Below are 23,802 nucleotides of genomic sequence, written 5' to 3' on the forward strand. Positions count from 1 at the left end.
GATGGAGGATATAGGATATAGGATGGGATGACAGTTATACCGATTTCAAAGATCTAGAAGAATTGACATATTCCGTATGTATGGACTCCATACCCATAGATTGGAATACCATTTGAAATTAAATCAAGAATCATTGGATCTATAATCTTTTGTCCTTGATCCCCTCTACTTCTGATACCTTCTCCTCTTTCTCCCTTCGTCTCCACCATGACCCCCAATAATCCATATGGATATTCCACCCCATTACTCATCTTGGGATACCAACTCCCTACCTACCTAACGACTCATTCGTGTAACGCTATCTAGTTACCAGGTTACATCTTCAATCTGTTTTCCGCTTAGCCATGACGTCGTCGGATTCGGCGGGTCGCGCGGGAAGCCGAGGAGGAATCGAGAAAGAAAGAAAGAGCCTAACAAAGTAGCACGATGCATCCGATGCTGTTAGTGTCCCCGCATTTTCGACCCGGTTTCGTGTCTGCTGGTTTTTTTCTTGTCTGCCTTGTTTCCTTTCTTTCTTTTCTTCTCTTTCTTTCCCTGCCTGGTTTTACCTGTTCGTTTGGTTGACTATTGGACTTAACTGACCTGAGGTCGCGTTATCCTATTCGACTCTTTTACTCTCTCTCAAGTCTTTCGGTTTATGTCTATGTCCACCTACCTGCTAGTGTCTAATTCCAAGGACATCGGCTCGTGTCGGCTCTTACGACTTGAGAAACTGAAGAATGCATGACAAAAAATGAACAATTCTAATTCTCGCTGCTAAAACAGAAACCACATGACGAATATATGCTATGAATTATGATTCTTCAAAGTTTATGGCCAACAGCCAGGCCTCCAGACAAAATTCTCCCCCATAATTAACGACCATTAAAGCATGTGAAACACATGAACAATTCTTTCCGCCCCCTATACGCCTTCGAAGCTCGAATCAACTCGCGATGATATAAGTTTTGTTTTTTTTTTTTTTTTTTTAAGTCGGGTTCGACGTTGCTCTATGAGATGACAAATCGAGTGTCGTATTCCGTGGCCCTGTTTCGATCCTGCGACAGCACCGCGAAGTGGGGTGACAGAAGAATTTCTTTCCACTCGTCTATGGGTGAACAGACAAAGGCAGTTCGTCTAGTTGGCAGAAACCTTAGCGGGAGGCACCCCGACGCCGTTGGTGTTGCGGTAGAACAGCACTCCCTCAGCCTCGCCCGTGGCACCCTCGGTGGGTTCAACCCACTGGCAGACGCGAGCGCTGCTCCACATGGCCTTGAAGAATCCAGTCCAGCCGGTGTGGGCCTGGGTACGGTAGTGCTGGCCCATGACCTTCTTGATGGCCTCGCTGGCCTCGTCGGCGTTGTAGAAGGGAATGTTGCTGACATAGTGGTGGAGGACGTGAGTCTCGATGATACCGTGGAAGATGTGGCGACCGACGAAGCCGAAGTCGCGGTCAATGGTGGCGGCGGCACCACGGGCGAAGTTCCACACCTCGGGCTTGTAGTGGGGAAGGCTAGGGTCGGTGTGCTGAAGGTAGGTGATGGCAACTAAAGAGATCGTTAGTATCAAGTTGAATTTTCGGATTGATTCGGGTCTCGTTCAGAGCTAACGAGGGACAGAACTTACCGAGCCAGTGGTTGACCCAGAGGTAGGGGATTCCATACCACACCAGCAGGTTGAGCCAGCCATGAGTCGAACCGATGTAGTAGAGAACGCTGCCGACGATGGCGAGACCCAGGTCACTCAGGGCGATCAGCTTGGCGTCCTTGGCCTCGTACAGGGGGCTGGAGGGGTTGAAGTGGTTGACGCCGCCAAAGTAGCCGTTCTTCTTGCCCTTGCCACGGCCCTCGGGCTGACGCTCGTGGTTGTTGTGGCCGGTGACGTTAGTGATCAGGTACATGGGCCATCCGAACAGCTGCTGCAGCAGGAGGGTGCTGGCCGTGGCCAGAGGGGTCTCCTCCATCAATTCGTTCAACTCATGCAGGGCCTTGCCAACGCGAGAGGCATACTCGTCACGGGTCTTGGGCACGAACACCATGTCACGAGCCAGGTTACCGGTGGCCTTGTGGTGCTTGCCGTGAGAGATCTTCCAGGAGAAATAAGGCACGAGCAGAGACGAGTGGCAGATCCATCCGACGGTGTCGTTGAGCACTTTGGAGGGGGAGAAGGCCTGGTGCCCACACTCGTGGGCCAACACCCACACGCCTGTAGCAATCATGCCCTGCACGACGGTGTACAGCGTCCAGAGAGCCACACGCAGCGGCATGGAGGGGACGGTCTCGGGAGTCACATAGTTGTGGAAGACATAGAAGATGGAGCCCAGCATAGCCACGTCCCGAAAGACATAGTACAGACTGGTGGCCGCGGACCGTTCGAAGCAGTGAGCGGGGATGGCGTCACGAATCTGCTTGATGGTGAAGTCGGGGATCTTGAACTCGTTGCCATAGGTGTCCAGCATCTTGCTGTTGTTGTTCTCCATCTCGGAGGCCATGGAGGACAGCGAGGTGGACGAAGGCGAGTGACGAGGGCTCGCCAGAGGAGAGACGGAGACCGAGCTCGGCACGGAGGAATCCGTAGTCGGGTTACGGTGCAGCGCCATGCGCTTGGGGATAGCAGTGGAAGACATCTTGGAGGACGTCGAGGTCAAGGGACTAAGATAAGAGTCTCTGAACAGGATTGTCAGCAAGGTGTCGTGGTCAAGGATGTGGTCAAGGGTCCATGTGATTGAGAAAGCAAGCTGACGGCGGGACAGCAAGGAAGGGAGAGGAAAGTCAGGGTGAGCAGTCCAGCACTCGGGGGTCTTTTCAAGACCAACGAGTGGAGACCAGGCAAGTTTAAAGCTGAGCAAGCTTACCAATGGATGGAGGATGATAGGAGAAGGTTTTGAGACCAAGCTTCGTGGGTGTCCCGGCGAGGAGGGGGATTGGAAAGATAAGACGAGGAGATTGAGAGAACAGCTGCTAGGGATAGGATCGAATGTCCTTGTCCGAGCCACTGGGGGAGGGGGAGAACAAAGAGGGATTGAAGACAGCTGAGGAGAAAAAGAAAGAAAGCAGCTGAAGGATGAAGAAAGAAAGGAGGAGAAGGAAGAAAAAAGACGACGATCAGCAATGGACCTCGAGAAGGAATTGAAATTCTATAATCCAGAAAACAAAAAAAAAAAAAGAAAAAACTTAAAAAGGCAATCGGCCAGAACTGGCAGGCCTAGGGAAGGAAGGCACGACGGAGCGGGTAATTTTCGTGTCTCGCCAGGGGAAATCTGCGGCATTCCGTTGGGGCAGCGCAGAGTCCTCCCTTTGCCTTTTTGCCTCCTGGAACCCTCCACTGAGTCGGTCAGCTTCAGTTTCAGTCAGCACCGTCTGCCGAGGTCTTTTTTTTTTTTTTCTTTTTTTCGTCTTGTTCAGCCCGTCGCCGGCGTAAGGTTTGCGACCTGCAGAATCACTGCGGGTTCCTCTGCAATTGCCGCCACGGTGACTGGTGCAGCCTCTGCAGGCGCATCGGGGGAGACACGCCACTCGCCTTGCGGTGGGCAAGGTGGACACTCTCTCTACGGAGTCCTCTCTAGTCTAAGTCTAACCCACGGTTCTTCTACAGAGTACCTGTCAATGGAGAGTACAAAGTACGGAGTACAGAGTCATGGACATCTGGTTGATGTTTGCTTGGGATTAGGCTGATTGCGTATCGTGTATAGTCTCACTCGGAACCCGACTCTGACCAGTCAGTCCACCCGTAATGCATACTACTCCGACAGAGGAGACTCCGTGGCGACGTGGACACTGGACACACTAATCGATAGGAATCGATCCCTCGACTTGAGTCAAATAAGGACCCGAGACTGGGGAACGCCGCCGGCGTCGAGGTCACCAATGGGCAACCTCCCAGGCGCCAAGGGGCTCCACTGCTGGCGATCTTGGCTTCTCAACAATTCTTTTCTTTTTGATGTTTAGCGTTCGCGTTAGCGTTTCCTTCCACTGATCACTGGGGTTGACCCTTTCCTTTCAGTTGGCTTAGACTACGTGCGGTGCTCACTCTCACCCTTCCCGAGGTATCATAAGCTCACTGCCCTTGGATCAGATGCTCGGAGATCGTTCGGGTTGCATCGTGCCATTTCACATGTCTCGAGTCTGGCTCTCTGCTCGACGAGTGAGAGGAGAGGACGCCGTAGATCGGGATACTTTCCGGATGAACTCTCTACTCTGTACGATGTACTCCGTGGCCTCTACGCAATCCACCGGAGGCGAGCTGAGGGTAATTGATATCAATCACAAGAATAAGAATATAAATAAATAAAAAAAATCAAGCACCATCGACATCAGTAAGGAGATTCAAGGCATGAAATAGAAAGCCGTCGGCCACTCGAAGGAGTAACAGCGGGGGACAGGCAAATGCCAATCTTGTTGGGGAAAGCAACCGCCATTTTGTTGAGATTGGGACGGGTGGGTGGGGCACGAACCATTTTTCTTTTTTTCTTATTTCTGCCCATTTCATTGAATTTCTCCCTGTCAACCGGACGGGCGCTAAGCCGCTAACGAGGTAAGCCGTCGGGTAACTTGGGCCTTTTGCCCGCTTGCACTGTTTTGAAGATTGTATACTTCATACCATTTCATATTCTGGACTCTGTAAACATCGTAGTCACATCTTGTACATATATAAATATATCGAAATCTATCGCGCTCGCTCTATCGACAACAACCACGATCATCTATACATGCACTCGTCGCTCCGAATCGATCAGCCACGCTCCCCCGTGACTCCCGCCCGACAGACTCAGGCTCACCGTCGTCGACCGCAGATCTGGTAGCACCTGCACCGTCTCGCCGTGATTGCGATAGTCCACCTCGCAAGCGATCTGCCTCCGCTGCAAGCCCAGCGGTCCGCTGATTCCTGCGGCGGCTGATGCTGCGGCGCCACCACCGCCTGGTTGATTAGTAGTGGTGGTGGCTGGCGCGCTCGTACTCGCGGCCGGAACGTACGTGCGGATCTCCACGCCCGGGAGAAGCAGGTGGCCCGGTTTCTGGGGCAGGAGCATCACGGCGAACGTCGACGTCTCGCCCTCGTCGGCCGTGAAGTTGCCGCGTCGTCGGCCACCCACGAGCCAGAGATCCGGGTTGGCGTGGATCTCGTACGAGAATTCCAGCGGACCGCCTTCGTTCTCGCGATGCTGCGGGGAGCACCATCGTCGGGTATGTCGTAGGCTGAGCTCCGCGGCGATCATCTGCCCCACGGCCGCATGTGGTGGCTGATCGACTAGGTTCGTGAGTCGTAACTCCGCCGTGTGCACGACCTGAATCTCGGGGATGTCCACGGGGATGACAATATGGCGGCGTGGAATGGACGGTTGGTCGGGGAGGCTGATCGTGGGGTGGTTCTGGTGGCGCCCAAAAGAATTAGCATTCCAATTTGTAGATCTCAAATAGGAGATAAAAAGAAAAGGTAAGGGGGGACCTGAGTGGGGACGTAGGTTCAAAAAGAGTATGTGTAAATCGCTCACCTGGTGCCATTCTCGGAGCCATGCTTTCAATTCCTCCATCGGCTCCTTCAGCGTATCCAGCAACCCTTCCCATCGCACGCTGCCATAAGGCAACGTTTCCACCTCGCGCACCAGTCCGACGACCTCCATCTCTGACGTCGACAGCTGCGTGCGGAACGCCTCGAGCAGATGCGTCAGCAGCAGCGCCGTGTACGGTCGGAACTTGCTCTCCGTAATACTCCCTCGGAAGGTTTCCTCAATGGCGGTCAGACACTCGTCATCCACGCAGGTGAAATCCACGCTGAGCCGGAGAGACTTTCGCGACCCCGGCGACTGCACGCTGTCTTCCCGCTGCTGGATCTTGTACAGCAGCGAGGCAGGCTGTTTGGGGAACACGCTGAGCGCCGTCGAATCGCCGATGTTGGACTGCACCTGGTAGATGTCCGAGCTGGGGATGTCGCACTTCAGGATTCGCAGCGGGATCATCATGGCCGGGCTGACGGTGAAGCGAGAGAACAGCACCCGGTCTTTGAATGTGTCCTGCACGTTGACGCTGATCGGAAGGCCCGAGTTGACGTTGTGAGTCGAGCAGTAAGAGAACCGCCCCCGCGCAGTCTCGTAGCCCACTTCCGCACGAGCCGAGAGGATCGTGTGATGCTCCTCAACGGTGTACGGAATCCGGAACCGAACGAACGAGTCCGGCGCCAGATTGGTGAACTCAATACTGCCGCCCTCGCTGTTGGCCAGGATCTTGATTTCGCCTTCCACCACCTGGGCTTCGGTGATGCGCAATCGTAAGCCGGCCGTGGCAGGCCGCACGCGGATGTTGCCCGTCTTGATGTCGTTCCACCCGCTGTTCAGTACCAGCTCGAGCGTTCGCATTTCCTCTAGGTTGATTAGATGGGGTGACTCGATCTTGGCCTGAAGTCCCCGAGGTGGTGGGTAGCAGAAGATGGAGGGTCGGTCTTCTTCGGCGTCGACAGCTTCCCTGAATCCAATGGGAAGAGCCGCGTGCTTCCCTCCTCCCCAGGTGAATAGGATGTTGCGCGCTCGCACTTCGACCCGGTCAACAAAGTACTTCCCTTGTAGCGTAGTCTAGGCCTAATGTTAGTGGGTATGACACAAATGAGGTTCGGCTGGCGAACGTACCGTGGAGTCGACTAGGATCTTCGTCGGGGACGACTTGATGGTAGTCTTAGTCGGCGCCTCGATCCAATGCTCGCTGATCTGACCACTACCGCCACTGACCAGTCGAATCTTCATTGAATCGATGTTGATCCGTTTGCCCAACATGAATCGTATACCGAGCCGCAACCGGAACCCATCTTTGTCTTCATAATGTAGGATAGCCGGGTTCACCTCTAGATCCGCGAAGAAATCTGTCAGTGGAGCGGTAACCTCCTTCTGTAGCGTGCTAGCCACCTCAAACAGCTCATCGACGTACTGAGACGCCAACGTTTTCTCGGCAAATATCGCTGAAGCATCCAGTGTCTTTTGCCGGGGGCTTAAGTACGACTGTGTATAGATCCCGAATTTCGCCAGGAGACGAAGAATCACCCGGGTGTACTCCTCTGTCCGTTTCAGCTCGCGGAGGCATCGCGCATAAAGCTCCAGCATGACCCCCTCCAGGACGATCCAGCGTTTGCTGCCATAGAATGGGGTGATCTGGTGGAAATAAGAGGCCGCAACGCCGTAATCACTCTGGCGGAATCGCAAGAGAGCCATGTCGGCAAGGGCCATCTGTGCCGAGTAGGAGCGGTTCGCCGTGATATGATGCCGATACATGGAATCAGTAAGGGTCTCGTAGTGGTGACGGAATGACTTTCTCGACCGAAGAGAGGCAGTCAAACTGGGTAGATCGACGCCAGAAAGCGTGCGAGCAGGTTGCGATTCTTCAGCCGGCTTCGGAGTCTCGTCATCTAGTGACACCTCGTCCATATCCGAATTCGTGTCTTTATCGTCGAAGAGAAGGTCGAGTTTTTTCCATTTTTCCTCCCACCCGCATCGCGTGGCAATCTCCTCCAACTCGCGCCGAGCCATCAAGCATAGCTCCCCTCGTCCGGATGCCAGCTGCTCGGATCCTGTTCTAGGGGTTATCGGCGGAGCGAGTTTCGGTGCATCGTTACTAGAGCGCGAGTGGACAGACATTATAGCATCTGGCGGGCCACTTTCCGTGTTCGATCGAGCAGGGCGTGTTGCATTTGGCGTCACTAAAGAGCTCGACCGTCTAGGGAGGTCGGCCTTGGTCTCCGCAGATGCGCTGCCGTCCACCGCTTTACTGATGGTGTGCAAAGAGGATTCGGGAAGCACAAGGGCTGCAGTGTATGTCTGGGATAGGATTTGCTGCGCAGCAGCATAGACCCATGATGAGACCAGGTTGTTGATTACATCCACTTTAGCGACATTGTCCACATCAGCGAGTCCAGTCTCCAGGTCGTACCGAAGGGTTCGCGCCGCGAGACTGATAAATTCCGTAGATCGCTCGCAGATCTCGGATAAGAGCAGCATGTCCTCCGGTTTCTTCGGTGCCTTAGCCGGCTTTTCATTGACATCCGGCTCGCTGTTCACCAGAGAAGGAGCCCTGGCCGCCCTCAGAAGCAGTGTTACCTGCCTGGAGTAGAGGTATGTGCGGAAATCGAAAATGGAGATATCGCTGGCCAGGATCTTCTCTCGATAGGACTTCTTGTTGGAATCAATGGGGAAATCCTGGGCGTTGAGGTCGGGAATCGGGACTGGTTCGTCTTCATTCTCATCCTGATGGAATGATTCCTTGGACTCCAGAGCTGCCTTGGCCTTCTCCTGCCAATCCTTGCTGCACATCAAGAAAGCGCTGCCATGCTGTTCGCTGCTACCCTCGAGCTGCTCATTGATTGCGGTATCCAGACCGACCGCTAATTCATCGTATCCGAGTAACGCATCCTCGAACAATCCGACATTCTCAAAGCCCCTAGCCAGCCCTTCCTTCAGTATGAAGAACGTACAGAAGTTCCATCCCGGCAAGCTCCGCTGAGAGTCTTTCTCCTTGATGTCCTCCTCGTATTGTGCCACTCGGAGATTGAAAGACGTCAAGATCGCATTCTTGGTTTTGTCCACGAAGTCCTCGATCTGATCAGCAAACTCGGGCGGCTTTTGCGGACTTCCGGCCTTGGGTAATCGCAGCTGAGCGACACGGTCCACCGCCGTCTTCGAGGCGCCGTTGAAATCTGCCTTGATCTTCTCGAGTACTGTTGTCGTAGTGCGGCCCCATTTCGAGGACGAGGCTGCCTTCTCCGTGCCGTCGCCGTCCTGAACAACATGCAGAATCAGCCATTCAAAGGCATCGTGTTTCTCCTGACTGCTGGACGGAACGGAGGAATGCGACATTGATGCATGGTTCTTGATCCATTCGCGCAGGGCCTTCCTCGCGGTACTCTTGTAGGTGTCATTATCGTCGCAGCGAAGGAGGAAGATTTTCAGGTAGGGCGTTTGGCGCAGGCCAGGGATTTGGTGTCGCCGGTGCGTTACGGCGCCTCTGGTGGTGTCACTGGAGGACTTGCGCTCATCGGCTTCATTGGCGGCTGGCACGAAGCCAATGCGAAGGGATTCGATCGACCGGACGGGGCGCGTGGGGGATTTCCAGTGGAGGTTCTTGAGCGGGAACTTGTCGGCGATGACAGGCTGGACGAGAGAGAACAGTCCGGAGGGATCGGTATATTCGACTGGAGCATTGCAAGCGAGTGTAAGCTACCCTGCGTTCCATCTTATTCTCCGGGGCGGTCTTTTTCTACCTACCAGTGACACTGCTCGAGCCCGCCTGTGGTGATGGGTCCATTTTCCCCGAGCGCTATCCGGGATAAATTGAACAACTCCAAGGAATCATTCCGTTTTGGGGATTCGGTGAAGGGAGGGACTTTGGGGGGTGGTAAGGACTCGAGAGAATATCAGGGGACGGGTTGTTGACGAACGGTCTTCTCCGCGTTGCGGCTCCCGCGCCTCCATGTGCCTGGTCTTGGCACCATCAGACAGGTCTACACATACAATGCAGGATGTAAGAACATTCAAAATTCTGAAAAGATTCTGACTATCATAATAGAAATAGGGGGCTATATACACGCGCGCCCATAAATTGTATACACATAAATACATTCACCTAGTATTCAAGTCCTTCATATCACAAAAATAGCCTTCTGGAAATCCAATGAACGACTTTGTACAGCATGTCAAATCAGTAATGCAATCCAATCAAGATCAAAGTGTCATATCCCATCATTATGCAAGTAATCGGTAAAACAAAAGAAAACAGGCCCATTTGTATCGCCCACTCTGGGGACATGAACGCCCTGGCTGAAAACAACATTCCAATAAAAAGAAAAGGGTCGGGTGCACGGAAAGAAATATGGTGGAAGGGGAAGGGGGAAAGGAAAGGAAAGGACAGGGGGTCAGGAGAGAACAAGATGGAGTTGAAGATAAGAGATAAAATAGGAGAGAAAGATTAGACCCCGACATCCAAGGCCCGCTGCGCGTAGCGGGACTTGACAAACTCGACACCACTTGAGAACCCGTGCCAGATACCTGGAACGTAGCTCCGAATCCATGCGCCGATGACCAGAAGCAAAAGAGGGATCTGTGACGAAAATTAGTGTCTGGAAGAAAACCGCCCAGGATGTTAAAGCACTTACCCAAATAAAGTAGAGGTTCCGGTCGTTACCAAGTCCCTTCATTCTCTGAGCTTGCTGTTCTCGGAGGTGCTTTTGCTGTTCACGAGAAATCACTTTACGGCCAATGCGGATATCCTTGAGATCATCCTTGTCGTGTTTGGCCGCGGGAGTCTGGGACGAACTGGCTTGTTCGGTGACCTGGGCTTCGAAATGCTGGTCCAACGCTGCCTCCGTCGCTGCTTGCAGCATGCTCGTTTTCTTGAGTTGCGCCGCTTCTTCCTCGTTCTCCTCTTTACGTGGATAGAGATCTTCGTAAGAGGGTAACTCAGTGGTACTAGGCGCAGAGTTGCCCGTCAACATGTCCCACCAACCGTCCTTCGCCGCCCTGGCGGACGCTGGCCGGTGTGGGACGAGGTTGGTAATGCGTCGCATCATCGGATGGGCCTGGTAGTCGGGCAAAGCCGGCATAGGCGGCAAAGCAGGCAGGTTAGGGAATGCATTGGAAACGCTCTGCTGGAATTGGTTGATCTGGGCTTGAAGCTGGTTTCGCCAAGCAACCAGAGCCGCGGGAGGGGAGTATGGTCGTGCATCTTCCTCGGGGGCGGATTGCTCGGGAGGCGAGATCGGAGAGGGCGCATCTTGATGAACACTTGCTCGTCGGGATACTGTGAAGCTGACGACATCCTCTTCATCGGTCTCTTCCTCGTCCTCCGAATCATCAACAGCATTATCGAAGGAGCCTGAAGAAGACTCCCACATGGAATGGAGCGAGGCCGAGCTGCTGTGTCTGCGTCGCGATGAGCCCAAGGACCCAACACTGCGCGAGCGGTAGTGACGCGCAGGGATTAGAGCTGCCTGGTGTGCCGGCAACGTGGTAGCCAAGTCAGCAGGAGTGAATCCTCGGATGCTACGAGCGTTGACATTAGCACCGGCCAGGCGCAGTCGGTGGACGATGTGCGCATGGCCGTTCAGGGCTGCCAAATGCATGGGCGTGTTGCCAGTGCTATCCTGCACGTCCGGGTTTGCGCCTCTAGCCAGGAGCCCAGCAACAAATCGGGTAAGTCCCAGAGAAGACGCAAAATGAAGGAGAGTTTGGCCGGTTCCGCCTCGGCTGTTAAACTTGGGTGGGCGTGGGTTGTCATCGAGATCGATAAACTCAAGATAAGAGAGCATTTTCGAGTCTAGATCACTCAATTTACCCTGCGATTCCAACCCAGGGACTTGGCGCTGATGACCGCCAGAGCTGCCCTGGAAATCCTTCGGAAGATTGAACATGGACTTCGAGTCGCTACCCATGATCTGCTGGGCCGTCTGGAACGCGTCTGCTTGGCTTCCAAGTTTCTGTCCAAGGATACCCAGGGCAAGACGGTACATTTGCAGCTCGCGATCATCCACATAGCGGAAGAATTGTTGCTGTTTAGGCATCAGGGGCTGAGCTGGCTGCAGTTGACCGAACGTGGGATGCTCATGCTTGAAAACGACTGCCACCATTCCGGGATGAAGTGAGGGCGGAGTTAGGCAATTGAGGCATTTATCGCCCCAAAACGTGGTCGTTGTGGCAAGCGTATCGCCGAAGACAACCTCCATTCCAGGATAGAAGCCACTTCCTAGGAGCGTTACTTCTGTCCCTCCCGTGATAGAACCCTCGGCGGGGACCAGCTTGTGAATGACGGAAGGTAGTCGGTTGCCAGCGTTAGTTATAGGCGGCCACATGGGAGTCGAGGGGCTCGGGCCTAATGAGATATTGAGACTTTGGTCTTGGAATGTGTTGCGAGAAGAACCGCCGGGTGTTCCGGGGCGGCTCGGCTGAGCCGAGTTCGGGGCGGACATCAGCTGCTGCTGAATGAAGCTATCCAGACTTTGCTGCGCGGCGGGGTTGAAAAACGGGTTATTGTCGCCGCTCCCAGGTGTCGGTGGGCCGTTCGAAAATTGATTTGGCATGCCAGATGAGGTCACAAAAGGCCTTTCGACGGGGGAGGCAAATCCACGGGGCGCCGAAAACTGCGTGTCGTTGCCAAGACCCGATGCATTGGAGACGCCGGCAGAGGGCTGCACGCCTTCAAGCTTGGTCATGGTCAATTCCGACGGGACCCTTCCGGAGTTGCTATGTTTGCGCCGCTTGGTCATCGGTCCCTGGAAATCGTTCGGTGATGTCTGGCGGGAGAGACTTCGAGAGGGCTGCGGATTGGAGGGCCCAGCGCCATTGGCCTGGTTTTGGGGCAAAGAGAAAGAGCCCCCATTAAGCTGATACTGTGAGTTGAACCTCTGCTGTAAACCTTGAAGATCCGTTGCTGATGGTGACGGTGCTTGCTGGGGCGTCTTCCCCTGGTCAACGCTAGGACCAGACGGGAAGACACCAACGCCGGGGAGTTGTGTCCCATCCGGCAAAGCAGGAGAAGGACCAGGGGCAGGAGCCGCCGGCGGCGCATGAGTCTTGTGGTCATCGGTGATCATGATCGAGTTAGTAATTGCTTGCGCAATAACATTGTCTTTGTAGTCCTTCACCGTAAAGATAACCCTGCACAGAAATATGTCAGTCGAAGAGAAACGGAAGAAGGGAGAAGGAGGGGAAGGAGGGATCGTAAGATGACGTACTGGAATCCAAGTTTCTCATTCTGGTGCCTGCAATAACACGCGATGCGCATAGGCAATTCGACCTGCATGGCCCCGGCAGGAATGATAGGCCCCGGGGTGTCACCATACCCCGGCATGGCGTTTTTAGACGGTTCGGTCCACTCTTTAATCTCATTTGTGTTGAAAACAATGACTCTTTTCTCTTCGTCTTTTTGGAACAACTCGTCTTCCTCTGGCTTTCTCTGCTTCTTTCGAAAAGCCCGCTTCCGCTCACGCTGGATGCAGCCAGTACAGATTTTCACTTCGCCACCATCCAGAGGCTTTTCGTCTTCCGGCAAGTCACTAAAGGTCTGAGGACTCGAACTCGACGCACGGTAGCGATCCTCGCCTCTAGCTCGAGCAAACGCCTTCCTGAGTTTCGTTTGATCCTGCATCGCACTAGTACAAACAAGACTAGTGTGCAATTCGACGACTTCGGCGGATCGTTCGGCGGACGCAGGTGCGAGGAATTTCGGTTTCGAGATCGTATGACTAGGTAGCCTTACTTTCTTAACACCGGCGGGTAACGGGAAGAGCGTCAATCGGATGGGGATTTGTGTTTCCACGCGCGACTTAAGGGACGTCGGATGAACGGTCAACATATGACGCTGAGGGGATTCCGGTTTAATTGTGCTTGGTACTGGAGACGGCGCAAAATTGAGACCAAAATTAAATGCGTTGGGCGTGAAGGTCAGACCATGGCTCATCGGGGAGCTGCCATTCATATTGATTCCACCAAAGCTTTCCTCTAGAAGTGAGGAGGGAGAGTGGGCTACCCATTGATTTGAAGGTGATTTTCCTTTGACAGGGAATTTCGAGGCCGAAAACGGGGACGGTTCTTTGGCGCCGAGGTTGAAGTAAGAGGATCCCGTTGAAAAACTCTTTAGAAACAATCCAAGGTTAGCGAAAGGGGTTTTGTGTCATATGCGCGATGATGGGGGAGACTTACCGGGGATGAAGACTGCCTAGCGGTGATATTAGACGCGCTGCGAAAACGGCTCTTCGAGCTCCTTTGCGACATCGGTTGCGGAGGAGGATCGGTCTTCAATGGACTCGGGCTACTGGCAGCACTTTCGAAATCGAAGGCGGAGTTCATCATGACATTCTCAGTGGGATCCGACTCCGCGCCAAATTGGCCATCGATGAGCGACACGGACGGATCAAACGAGAAGGAATCATCCTCTTTGACCGGCATCAATTCGGGATTAATCCAATCCTCCGTTGTGTAGCCAAAAGGCATGTTGGGGTTCTCGCTGTACACGGCGCTCGAGGCGAGCGAGGCAGTTCGAATATGGTTCCGCGGCGACTCTGAGGAAGAACTGCGACTCGAATCGTCGGGGGATTCTGCGGGGGAGTCTGATTTCACGATGCTAGGCCGCTTCAGCACATCGGCTTCTGGGTAAGGTCGCTTCACAGACAGCTCCGCCGGCGACAAACACGTCGAGTCCGAGTCGGTGACAGTGCGGGAAGAAGTGGAATGGGCAAAAAGGTCGTCGAAGTCGCGGCCAGCACTCTCGGTCGTCCCGGACAGGCCCGACGGGTCAAGAAAGTCGAGATTGGTATCTTGGTAGACCGCCTCCATATCGTCGTCGACAACAATCGGGTCCAAGACGGGGAACACGGGCGAAGAGGCAGCCTCAGCCGGTCCCATCCTTGAATGTCCGGGGAGACGCGCAGGACCAAGGGGGTTGAGGAGGTCTACAGCGCCAGATAGCTTCCTCTTAATGGTGTCCCAGATCCAAACAAATCACCGCGTTCCAAGACCCGATCGTACAACCAGGACAAAAGACGGTCGGCACAGAATTGACCGGGTCAGGCGAAAGATGAAGGTCGCTCACGACGCACAGGTCCAACCTTTCGGACTGACAGCACCCCTCATCGATCGAAATAAATCGCAACAGGAGTCGGAAGATCTAGCGGATCGACGGATTGAGGGGGAGGGTGAGATTATGCTCTGGGGAAGAGAAAAGTAAGGTAAGGTGGGCGTAAGGGCGGAGACGGGGCGGCGCAGTCGTCCTGGACAGGGAAAGGGGAGAAGAGGATGGAAAAACTAGAGAGCGGCGAGGCGAGGGTCGGAGGCGGTGGGCGCCAAAAAAGGATTATTGATTGATTGATTGCGGTGTGATAAGTAAATAATGGTGGATTGTAGGGACGAGGTAGACCTAACTCCGTGAGAATGACGGTGGGAGTAGGTAAGTCGGGGTAAAAAGAGTAAGAGGAGTAGTATTCGTGACTCCTCTCTCCTCTCTCGCCTTCTCTGCGTGTCTTTGTGAGTAACTCAAAGAGTCGCAGAAAAGACCCAAAAAGAGTGCGATAAGCCGGCAGCCTGGAGAAAGGGGCATGGCCACTTACCGTACGAATATGAACACGATGTACCGTAAGTTACGGGGCAGGGGTCATCCCGTCTGCTGCTAAGCCCGACAAGGCAACGGCCACACATAGCGGTCGGAGGAACTCGACGGCCGAATGCCAATTCCCTCAACTGACATCCTCTGATTGGGTGCCGCTGTCAAATGATGACTCAGGAGATTGCCCAATCCAGACTTAGTGCCGTTGGGGAGAGTGGTAGGTACCGTAAAGTCAGGTATTGTTACAGGGCAGGTAAGCACAGCCACGTCGTGATACCGATGACTAAGATCCAGTTCCTCAACGGATTTTCTTCGAATCCCAATCTTAGCTGCCTTCTTCGTCTTCGGGCGTGGAATACGATGATCCCGGACGTCTTCCCTTGGTTGCTCTACAGCTGTTCACCTGCAACAGGACGCCAACGACACCCCTTCGTCATGCTCGTACTACCCAAGGCGGTACCTAGTACATTCTTCCTAGGTAGACGTCCGGGGTTACGCCATCCCGCCTATCGTTGACGCCCGTGGGGCACGAGTGCCTCCATCTACCTACCGAGTTGGTAATCTGTACCCCGATGACTGGGAGTCTTATTGGGTAGTACGACTGTACGAGGCAGGGGATAAGGCGCCGTAACGTGTTCTCACTGATCTGCTACTGAGCACAACGTCCGCTGTCTTGCCCGCTTTATCTTCGGCTGGTTTGAAATAATGATAAGCGCCGTGACTAGATATTTGCCTTAGATGGCGATGGTCGGTCTGACAGCCTGCATCTACTCATGGCGGAGAACGAATCATTGGTTCTCTGCTCCCTACTGTACAGACCTGACAGGCCCGGCTGCATGCCTTACAGGGCCGGCCACTCCGTCGTCGGCGATCACGTCTCTTTATCGGTCGATGTCGGAGAGAGATACGAGTGCCGCTTCCTGGTTCGCTCGCTTCCAGAGCCCATAGCGATCGTTGCAGAATTTTTCTGGTGGTTTACGTTCGGTGGCTGGGCCGATCTTGGAAGGAGTCGTGGGTAGTTGGTTACTCAGTAGATACTGGTAGATCCGCTTGCTTCTACTTCGTACTGTAGTCTTTTGTCATCATCATTGGTAACAGTTGATTTATTCCGGATCGAGTCTTGCATTGTCCTCTGGACTAGAATATATATGCGGCAGACCGCTCAAGAAACCTCTCAGTATCGGATTACGTTTGACAGTTAGAAACAAGATGAACAACTTTCATAAGTTCAATGTCAATACTTGTTGAGCAGTAAGGTGTACCTTTACACAGTACCTAAAAAAATATATGTCTTCAGGTAACCCCATCTACAGCCCCGGAGTACTGCGCAGTAATTGATACTCACGTCTAGACCAGTTCGACCAAATCTAGACAATCTTACAATGTTTCTTGCATTACCGCTGCTGTAGTGCATCTGCACGATGAGGGTCTTAATCAGGGAGACCATTCAAAAGCAAGATGGAGAAAGATTCCTAGTTGATCCGTCAATGACATTTACATGAAAAATCATAAGTCCGAATGAGACTTCAGCTATCGGAAAACTATACCTTCTAAGTGGCTATCTAAAAATATACTTTGATTACTTCCAGTAGTAACCGATCTCTGTGAGATATGGAGTACAAAGTCAATTTCGGCCCTCTCATCCGGCATTATATGCGACATTGGTAGTCACATAGGTAGTATTCCGCTCCTTATAGCGTGCACACCTAAAACTAAAAGAGACCGAGTACTTCGTAGTGCGGCTGGATAGATACTTTTGGGCCCGTCAAAGATATAAAGAGCCAAACAGAAAAGTGTCTTAAATCCACACAGGTCCTGATATATGAACCTTAAAATATACAACAAGGAGAGCCACTTAGTGAGTGGCTGAGTGACCAATCTAAAGAGGCTCCAGATAGGTTTATATCAATCTTGAGCACTGGTAGTTGCGGCCTTTGTTGATTTGTTCGCAATAATCTCTCGCCCGAAAGGTCCTTGCCACTGGGCCTGCTCAACTCCGGAGTATGTAGCAATAATATTGATTATTCCCTGCCAGAATGTCTGGCTGTCACCGGAAATGACGGCCCCCATCTTACTCAATAATCTCGGACTTTCTAGAGAAACATGGGCGCTGTACTCGGCGGATACAACTTCGGCGTTACGGGAAAGAAGCCTAACCCGTGGATAGGGTGAAAATCAGAAGACGACACTGCCGGACCAGCTTTGCGATTTAAGCATAAAACGCATTGGAATTGGTCGGATGCCCACAGTCGTTTCATATGTCGGCGTGTATCCGGAAGCCCTACGAGCAAAAAACTTGGACGAATCGCAACGAGGCCCCAAGCGGATTCGAACGGACGGGCCTAGGTCAGACATGGCGGCAACGCTAACCGTTGGATGTTTCAGTCCAAGGATGTGATTGACGATAGTTGCAGGCTGCCCGGATCACAGTCCCACCCATAGATTAATTTAATATACACCGTAGCCACCTCGTTGGCGGCTTCTCCTGTCTTAGATAAAGCCGAGCGCTTCGTCGGGGGGGCGTGTCAGGCATACGAAAGGGGGGATCCCTTGGCCCGGACAACTAAATGAAAGCAATCAAGTCAATCAATCAGGATGGCAGCTAATGTCGTCATTCTCGTACCTTTTTACATTTTCTATGGTCCTCGACTGGATGAACAATGGTAGCCGACGCCACGGGTAAATCAATTGGACGCTAATGGGGCCTAAATCGTAGGCAGACCACCGTTAGATATTGCCAAGGAGGGTCTCGATAGGGGCTCCTGCAATTTAACGGTTTAACCCCTAATCTCCATCGACGGGATGGAATCATGGCGCCATAGCAGGAAAAGCAGGGGGAATTTGCTAGGCCGGTCGATGGAGTCCGCTTTATATTGAATCCACGATGCAATTAGCGGTTTCACGGGCAACGATGCCGCAAGAGGGAGCAGACTGACATTATCACGGAGGGAACAGCCTAATAGGCCGCGTTGTCTAGACTAATGCCTCGAAGTAATTTGCCTCACTCCTATAGGTAGGCATTAGTAAAGAAGAATACTCCGGAGAGAGTCGTCGGATGGTCAAATGTGAATAGTTCATAGTAAACAGCAGTCCGGATCGGGATCAGGGCAAGGCAAGGCACGTGGAGCAAATCCGATTTGGCCGACCGCCCGATTTGCGCTCATCCAAGTTCTAAATTCCTCTTTCACGAACTACCAAGACCTTGGCTTCGCTGCTCAAATCTCCGCGCAATTAATGTTGACTGGGATCTTTCGTCATTCAGGCGCGAATGAAAGGGTAATTGCTCCGAACCACGAGGTAGAAGTTTTCATATTGACACTTGGCAGGCTGGAGAATAGCTCATACTCCGAAACCTAGACTGTCGCAGGCAAGCGCCAGGAACGGGGCTCCACCCCTGACTCGCCATGGTCAGAAAGAAACCCTGCTTTAGTGAGCCTTCAGTCTTAGGGCCGTGGATGCAGTCTTCGTTCTGGTCGGTATGGGCAACGCTAGCTCCCAAATAGTCCCCCGTTCCTGGTGGAGTGGACTCGTTCTTCAACGCTGGAACTTACCGGCGCGTCCTTGGACAAGGCCCCGGTGCTTGTCTTTCATCAATCTCAGACTCCGTGACCTTCTCTCGACCAATCTCCACCTATCAGAGGGGCTCCGAACCAGTCAGATCGGAGAAGTGCTGTCAGACAATCTATCAAAGTGCCGCATTAACGCCTGCGACGAACCTTTCATTAATCATTTGAAGCACACCGTCCTGGTCTGAGCGCCGGCGGGGGGAGTTTGGACGGACAGATGAACAACAGCCATAATCATATAAAAAGCTGGTCCTTCACGATGCTGATCCGACTTCTCTTTCTTTCTCATCACCACCGCATTCATTTCTTTCCAGGGTCTCAGAACCTTCCATTCTCTCATTTTTTCTCTTTTCGGCTTCATTGATTGAAGACCATTCTTTTCGTCATTCTTTATTATCCACCCCATTCGGTCTCTTAACTCGATTACGCTGTGCGTTAATCATCTTCACATACAACATGTCTATCGCTAAAATCGCTGGTGTTGTCCTCGGATCGGCCGCTCTGGTCGCCGGTCACGGTTACGTCTCGGGCGCCGTTGTTGACGGCAAGTACTACGGAGGATACATCGTTAGCTCCTACGCCTACAGCGACAGCCCCCCCGAGACCATCGGATGGTCCACCGAGGCCACCGACCTGGGCTTCGTTGACGGCAGCGACTACTCCAACGCCGACATCATCTGCCACAAGAGCGCGAAGCCCGGTGCCATCTCCGCCGAGATCGCTGCCGGTGGCAAGGTCGAGCTGCAGTGGACCGAGTGGCCCGAGTCTCACCACGGCCCCGTCATCACCTACCTGGCCAACTGCAACGGTGACTGCTCCAAGGTCGACAAGACTTCGCTCGAGTTCTTCAAGATCGACCAGAAGGGTCTGGTTGACGGCAGCGAGGCCCCCGGAACCTGGGCCTCCGACGAGCTGATCAAGAACAACAACAGCTGGACCGTCACTGTCCCCGACAGCATTGCTGCCGGCAACTACGTCCTCCGTCACGAAATCATCGGTCTCCACTCCGCCGGCAACAAGGACGGCGCCCAGAACTACCCCCAGTGCTTCAACCTGAAGGTCACCGGTGGCGGCAGCGACAAGCCCACGGGCACCCTTGGTACCAAGCTCTACAAGGATACCGACGCCGGCATCCTCGTCAGCATCTACTCCAGCCTTGACTCCTACAAGATCCCCGGCCCCGCTCTGTACTCTGGCGCTTCTTCCAGCTCCGGCTCCGGCTCCAGCGGCTCTGCCAGCTCCAGCGCTGCTGCCACCACTGCTGCTGCTGCCTCCACCCAGGCTGCCGCCGGTGGTGCCCAGACCAGCACTGCTACTGCTTACCAGACCTCGACTGCTGTCGCCAGCGTGACCGTCACCGGCTCCCCTGCCCAGCAGACCAAGGTCCAGGACGCCGCTACCACCACTGCCGCCGCCGCTGCCACTTCCACCGGCAGCTCTGACTCCTCTGCCCCTGCTCCCTCCGGCACCAGCAGTGCCAGCCTGACTGAGTACTTCAACTCGCTCTCTGCCGACCAGTTCCTCAGCCTCCTCAGCGAGACCTTCTCGTGGCTGGTCACCGACAAGAAGCACGCTCGTGACACCTCTGCCTAAATCAATCAACTAGGTCACAGAAGACCGGGTTTTGAACCGAATCGACGTTCGTTTCCTGCAATCTTCAACCGGAAGGTTTGAATCTACTTTCTACCCATTTTAAATAATGGATCCGAGATCATTACCTGTGTAACTAGACAAATTTATTTTTTGGAACTTCAAGCCTCCATTTTATTTCTTCCCTGAGATCTGTCTGAACTGTAGTACATCATAAAACATAATTTATCATATGTACAGTATGAAGTAGAATTCATGGAGTGAGAAGAAAGACGAACCCAAATGACGGGAGGCGGGGAAATGCGGCCGATTGTTGTTGCGGCGCCTTTTTGAGTCAAGCATTGCATTTCTTTTCTCCCCTCTCAAATGCTCAGCCCTTCTGTTCTCTGCAACACTCCTCGGTCCACGGGTGACCGCCTGTTTCTTGCTGTATAGTTCATTCCGTACATTTCTTGTGTCCTTGAGTCACTGCCATCTTTCGCCATGTTCAAAAAGAAGCCCACGGTTTGCGATCCCTCCCCCGCATTGCTTCTCCGACGGAAAACAGAGAAAGAAAGCAAAAAAGCATTTCGCGATAACAAGAGCTAATTCCATCCGCCATAGATCAAAAACCTTTCTCCTCTGCGGTCCTCCGACCGTCGGAAAATCGCCGACCAAATCATCAGCGATTACAAGATCGAGATTCCCTCCAATACGTCGGCCGAAGACTCCAGCGCATCAAACCCCGCCGCGCCCAATCTCACCACCATTCGAAATGCGCTTCTACCCGATAATTCGTTGTCTGCGCGCTTCACGACGACGGCGGGGCCTCAGCTGAAAGAGGTGCAAGGCACCGTGTGCGTCGGATCACATGGGGGCAGCGAGGAACGGATCCTGTGGTTCAGGCTGGACCACGGCCCTGGTGCCGACGGACGCCTGTACCCCACCGTCTATACCCTGTGGAATAACCCCAACATCGTTCCGCTGGTGCATACTCCAAATTTCGTGATGCAGAAGTTGCGTGGAGGTGCGGATTTGATGACGCCGGGTCTGGCGAATGAGCCGCCATTTCCGGAACGTGCGGTCAAGGGCGCGGTGATTGCGGTGGCGAGCCTGGACCGACATACGGTGCCGTTGTTCGTTGGGATTTGCGAGATTGATATCTCGGCTCTCGGAGAAGTCCAGGGCACGAAGGGACATGCGGTACGGGGCTTGCATTGGGAAGGAGATGAGCTGTGGGCGTGGAGTGCATCTTCCCGGCCGGGACAACCGTCTCCGGAGTATATCAAGGGCTGGGATGAGGACCTGGAGAGTGAGGAGGAGGATGCCGAGAAGATCCAGGAGGGCGTTGATGATCTGACGTTAGCTGAGAAAGACGCCAATGAAACCGAAGGGCAAGAAGAACCTCTAGGCGAAACTCCTGAGGATCAGCCCGAGGAGGCAGAAGAGGCAGCTCCGGTGGAAAAGGAGCCTTCTACGAAAGGTATTCTCAACATGCAATCTCCGTTAGTACTTCACAGATGCTAACTATGCGCAGAGATCGACGAGGCCTTTGAAAAGGCATTCCTCTATTCCCTTCACAAGCTCAAGCAGGACAATCCCTCATCTCCAAACCACGGTCTTTCCCTTCCCATCCAACCTTCCGCTCTCATCTCGAATATGATCACACCGTATCTTCCTATATACACGGCACAGCAGGCGCAATTCTACCTCATCAAGAAGACGAGCTGGAAGAACGTCAAAAAATTCATCAAGTATCTAGACAAGCAGCGATTGGTCAAGTCCAAGGACCGCAATGGCCAAGAGACCGTCATATTGGACGTGGATTTCAACGACCGCCGCGTGGAGCAGTTTGTTCCTTACAGACTTCCCAACAAGAATGCCCTCGAGGGCTCTGGAAAGACTGGCGCCGACGGGAACAAGAAACCGGTAGCGAACGATGGAGGAGACCCTGCCGTCGGTCAGACGCTCACCGTTCAAGCGCTCTACCGGCCAACGCCCAAACTCATACCGACCATCTTCGCACCGCTATCCACCTCCGATCCCAAAAACTACCACAAGTACCCCGACGTCTCCAACGCACTAGATCAATATCTTCAGGCCCAGAACCCCCCGATCGTCAGCAAGGAGAACCGCCGCATTATCAACCTCAACCCCTTCCTTGCCAACACCATCTTCACATCCTCCTCCGCCGAAGACAAGAGCACCATTGCCCGCGGCAAGACCACTCGTGACGGTCTCCTGAAGCGAATTGTGGAAGACAACAGCCTCATGACCAGGCATTATGTGATCCTCCGAGCCGGACAGACGCTGGCGGACGTGAAGCCCCGGCCTGGGGCAGCCCCCAAGGCCAATGTAGTCCTTGAGCGCCGAACGGGCTCGAAGACCGTCACCAAGGTTTCCAACCTGGAGGTGTTCGGGATCATCCCCGGGTTGCTGGCCGAGGAGCTGCAGAAGAAGTGTGCCAGCAGCACCAGCGTGACCCAGGCGAACAGCGCGCCCAAAGGAGTCATGGAGGTTCTCATACAGGGTGACCAGCGACGTGCATTGGAGACGGCGCTGTTACGACGAGGGTTGAAGGCGCAATGGATTGACACGGTGGATAAGACGAAGAAGAAGAAATAAATATTGATGCTATAGAGCACCTCGGCATCTGTCGGCTGTAGATATCCCGAGATGGTTCAAGAATATGTACAATTTCCGCACATTTTCAATGAACTACCTAATGATGTTGAACATAATTGCATAGGACAGTAATCTCGACATATTCTCACCGATCTACTTCCATGTATCCCGAATAAGATAGAACGATCGCCATCGACCACTTTACCCGATCTTTCCAAAGGATTGGACTCGGAGGCACCCCGATTTCTTCCCCTCCGCAAATACTCCGCAATACTAATTAAACCCTTCTCCATCTCCCCTCATCGATTGACTCACTCACTTTCAACTTGCAATCTATCCATTATTTAAACCCCCATATCCATACATCTCTATACACTTTACAACAAAAAGCAGAAAAAGAAGAAAAAGAAGAAAAAAATGCCCGTCTACCACATCGGTTTGTCCCTTTCCTTCTCTCTCCCTCCCCTCCACCTTCTTTCCACCTACCCAACCCAACCCACATATCCAAACCAAACCAAAACCAACCTTACCCTAACCTAACAACCCGCAAAAGTCCTCTTCCGCCTCAAACAAGGCGTCACAGCCTCCCAACTAGAAAACTGGTCCCGCGTGTCCCAAGCCATGGTCGGCAAGATCCCAGGCCTCGTGTCCCTAAAGACGAACCAGCCGTTGCCCATCTCCGTGCCTCGCGCCAAGGGCTTCGATATGGGTCTCGTGGCGGTCTTGGAAACTCCGGCCCATGTTGAGGGGTATGCGGTGCATCCGGCGCATTTGGAGTAGAATCCCCCCCACCTGGTTTTGCCCTCTTCTCTGTTTGTTAGGTTTGGGCTAATTTATGGCGATGGGGTAGGGTTCATAAGTTGAGGGAGGAGCTGTGCGAGGATACGTTGGCTTATGATTTGGAGTTTTGATTTGCTTTGTTTTAGTGTATAGGATGGATATGGATCGAGAGAATAGAAAATGTAAAGGTGAGGAGACATCATCCTAACAATGAC

At 53.3% G+C, this 23,802-nt stretch overlaps 6 protein-coding genes across 6 annotated transcripts; 3 read left to right on the top strand and 3 right to left on the bottom strand.

The window, feature by feature from the left end:
* Positions 1–1,116: 1,116 nt before the first annotated feature.
* On the bottom strand, positions 1,117–2,605 carry KD926_010342 (oleate delta-12 desaturase odeA; the record flags this gene model as incomplete). The annotated part of the gene is made up of 2 exons (XM_053095820.1): positions 1,117–1,526; positions 1,606–2,605. 2 exons carry the CDS (start codon positions 2,603–2,605, stop codon positions 1,117–1,119), a joined length of 1,410 nt encoding a protein of 469 aa, XP_052960000.1.
* Positions 2,606–4,681: 2,076 nt separating this feature from the next.
* KD926_010343 (putative TMEM1 family protein) lies at positions 4,682–9,260 on the bottom strand (the record flags this gene model as incomplete). Its single annotated transcript, XM_053095821.1, has 4 exons — positions 4,682–5,347; positions 5,471–6,544; positions 6,599–9,147; positions 9,221–9,260. The coding sequence occupies 4 exons, from the start codon at positions 9,258–9,260 to the stop codon at positions 4,682–4,684; spliced, it is 4,329 nt and encodes a 1,442-aa protein (XP_052960001.1).
* Positions 9,261–9,920: 660 nt separating this feature from the next.
* On the bottom strand, positions 9,921–14,350 carry KD926_010344 (putative membrane-tethered transcription factor (SPT23); the record flags this gene model as incomplete). Its single annotated transcript, XM_053095822.1, has 4 exons — positions 9,921–10,052; positions 10,108–12,604; positions 12,682–13,580; positions 13,649–14,350. 4 exons carry the CDS (start codon positions 14,348–14,350, stop codon positions 9,921–9,923), a joined length of 4,230 nt encoding a protein of 1,409 aa, XP_052960002.1.
* Positions 14,351–19,069: 4,719 nt separating this feature from the next.
* On the top strand, positions 19,070–20,206 carry KD926_010345 (lytic polysaccharide monooxygenase auxiliary activity family 9 protein; the record flags this gene model as incomplete). The annotated part of the gene is made up of 1 exon (XM_053095824.1): positions 19,070–20,206. One exon carries the CDS (start codon positions 19,070–19,072, stop codon positions 20,204–20,206), a length of 1,137 nt encoding a protein of 378 aa, XP_052960003.1.
* A 480-nt stretch (positions 20,207–20,686) lies between these two features.
* Positions 20,687–22,807, top strand: KD926_010346 (putative RNA binding protein Ligatin/Tma64; the record flags this gene model as incomplete). The annotated part of the gene is made up of 3 exons (XM_053095825.1): positions 20,687–20,707; positions 20,807–21,665; positions 21,720–22,807. The coding sequence occupies 3 exons, from the start codon at positions 20,687–20,689 to the stop codon at positions 22,805–22,807; spliced, it is 1,968 nt and encodes a 655-aa protein (XP_052960004.1).
* Positions 22,808–23,224: 417 nt separating this feature from the next.
* KD926_010347 (uncharacterized protein) lies at positions 23,225–23,587 on the top strand (the record flags this gene model as incomplete). The annotated part of the gene is made up of 2 exons (XM_053095826.1): positions 23,225–23,243; positions 23,361–23,587. 2 exons carry the CDS (start codon positions 23,225–23,227, stop codon positions 23,585–23,587), a joined length of 246 nt encoding a protein of 81 aa, XP_052960005.1.
* Between the last annotated feature and the right edge of the window lie 215 nt (positions 23,588–23,802).

This window comes from Aspergillus affinis (genome assembly GCF_023601865.1).
Source record: "Aspergillus affinis strain CMG 70 chromosome Unknown NODE_7_length_541545_cov_85_609384, whole genome shotgun sequence".
NCBI lineage: Eukaryota > Fungi > Ascomycota > Eurotiomycetes > Eurotiales > Aspergillaceae > Aspergillus > Aspergillus affinis.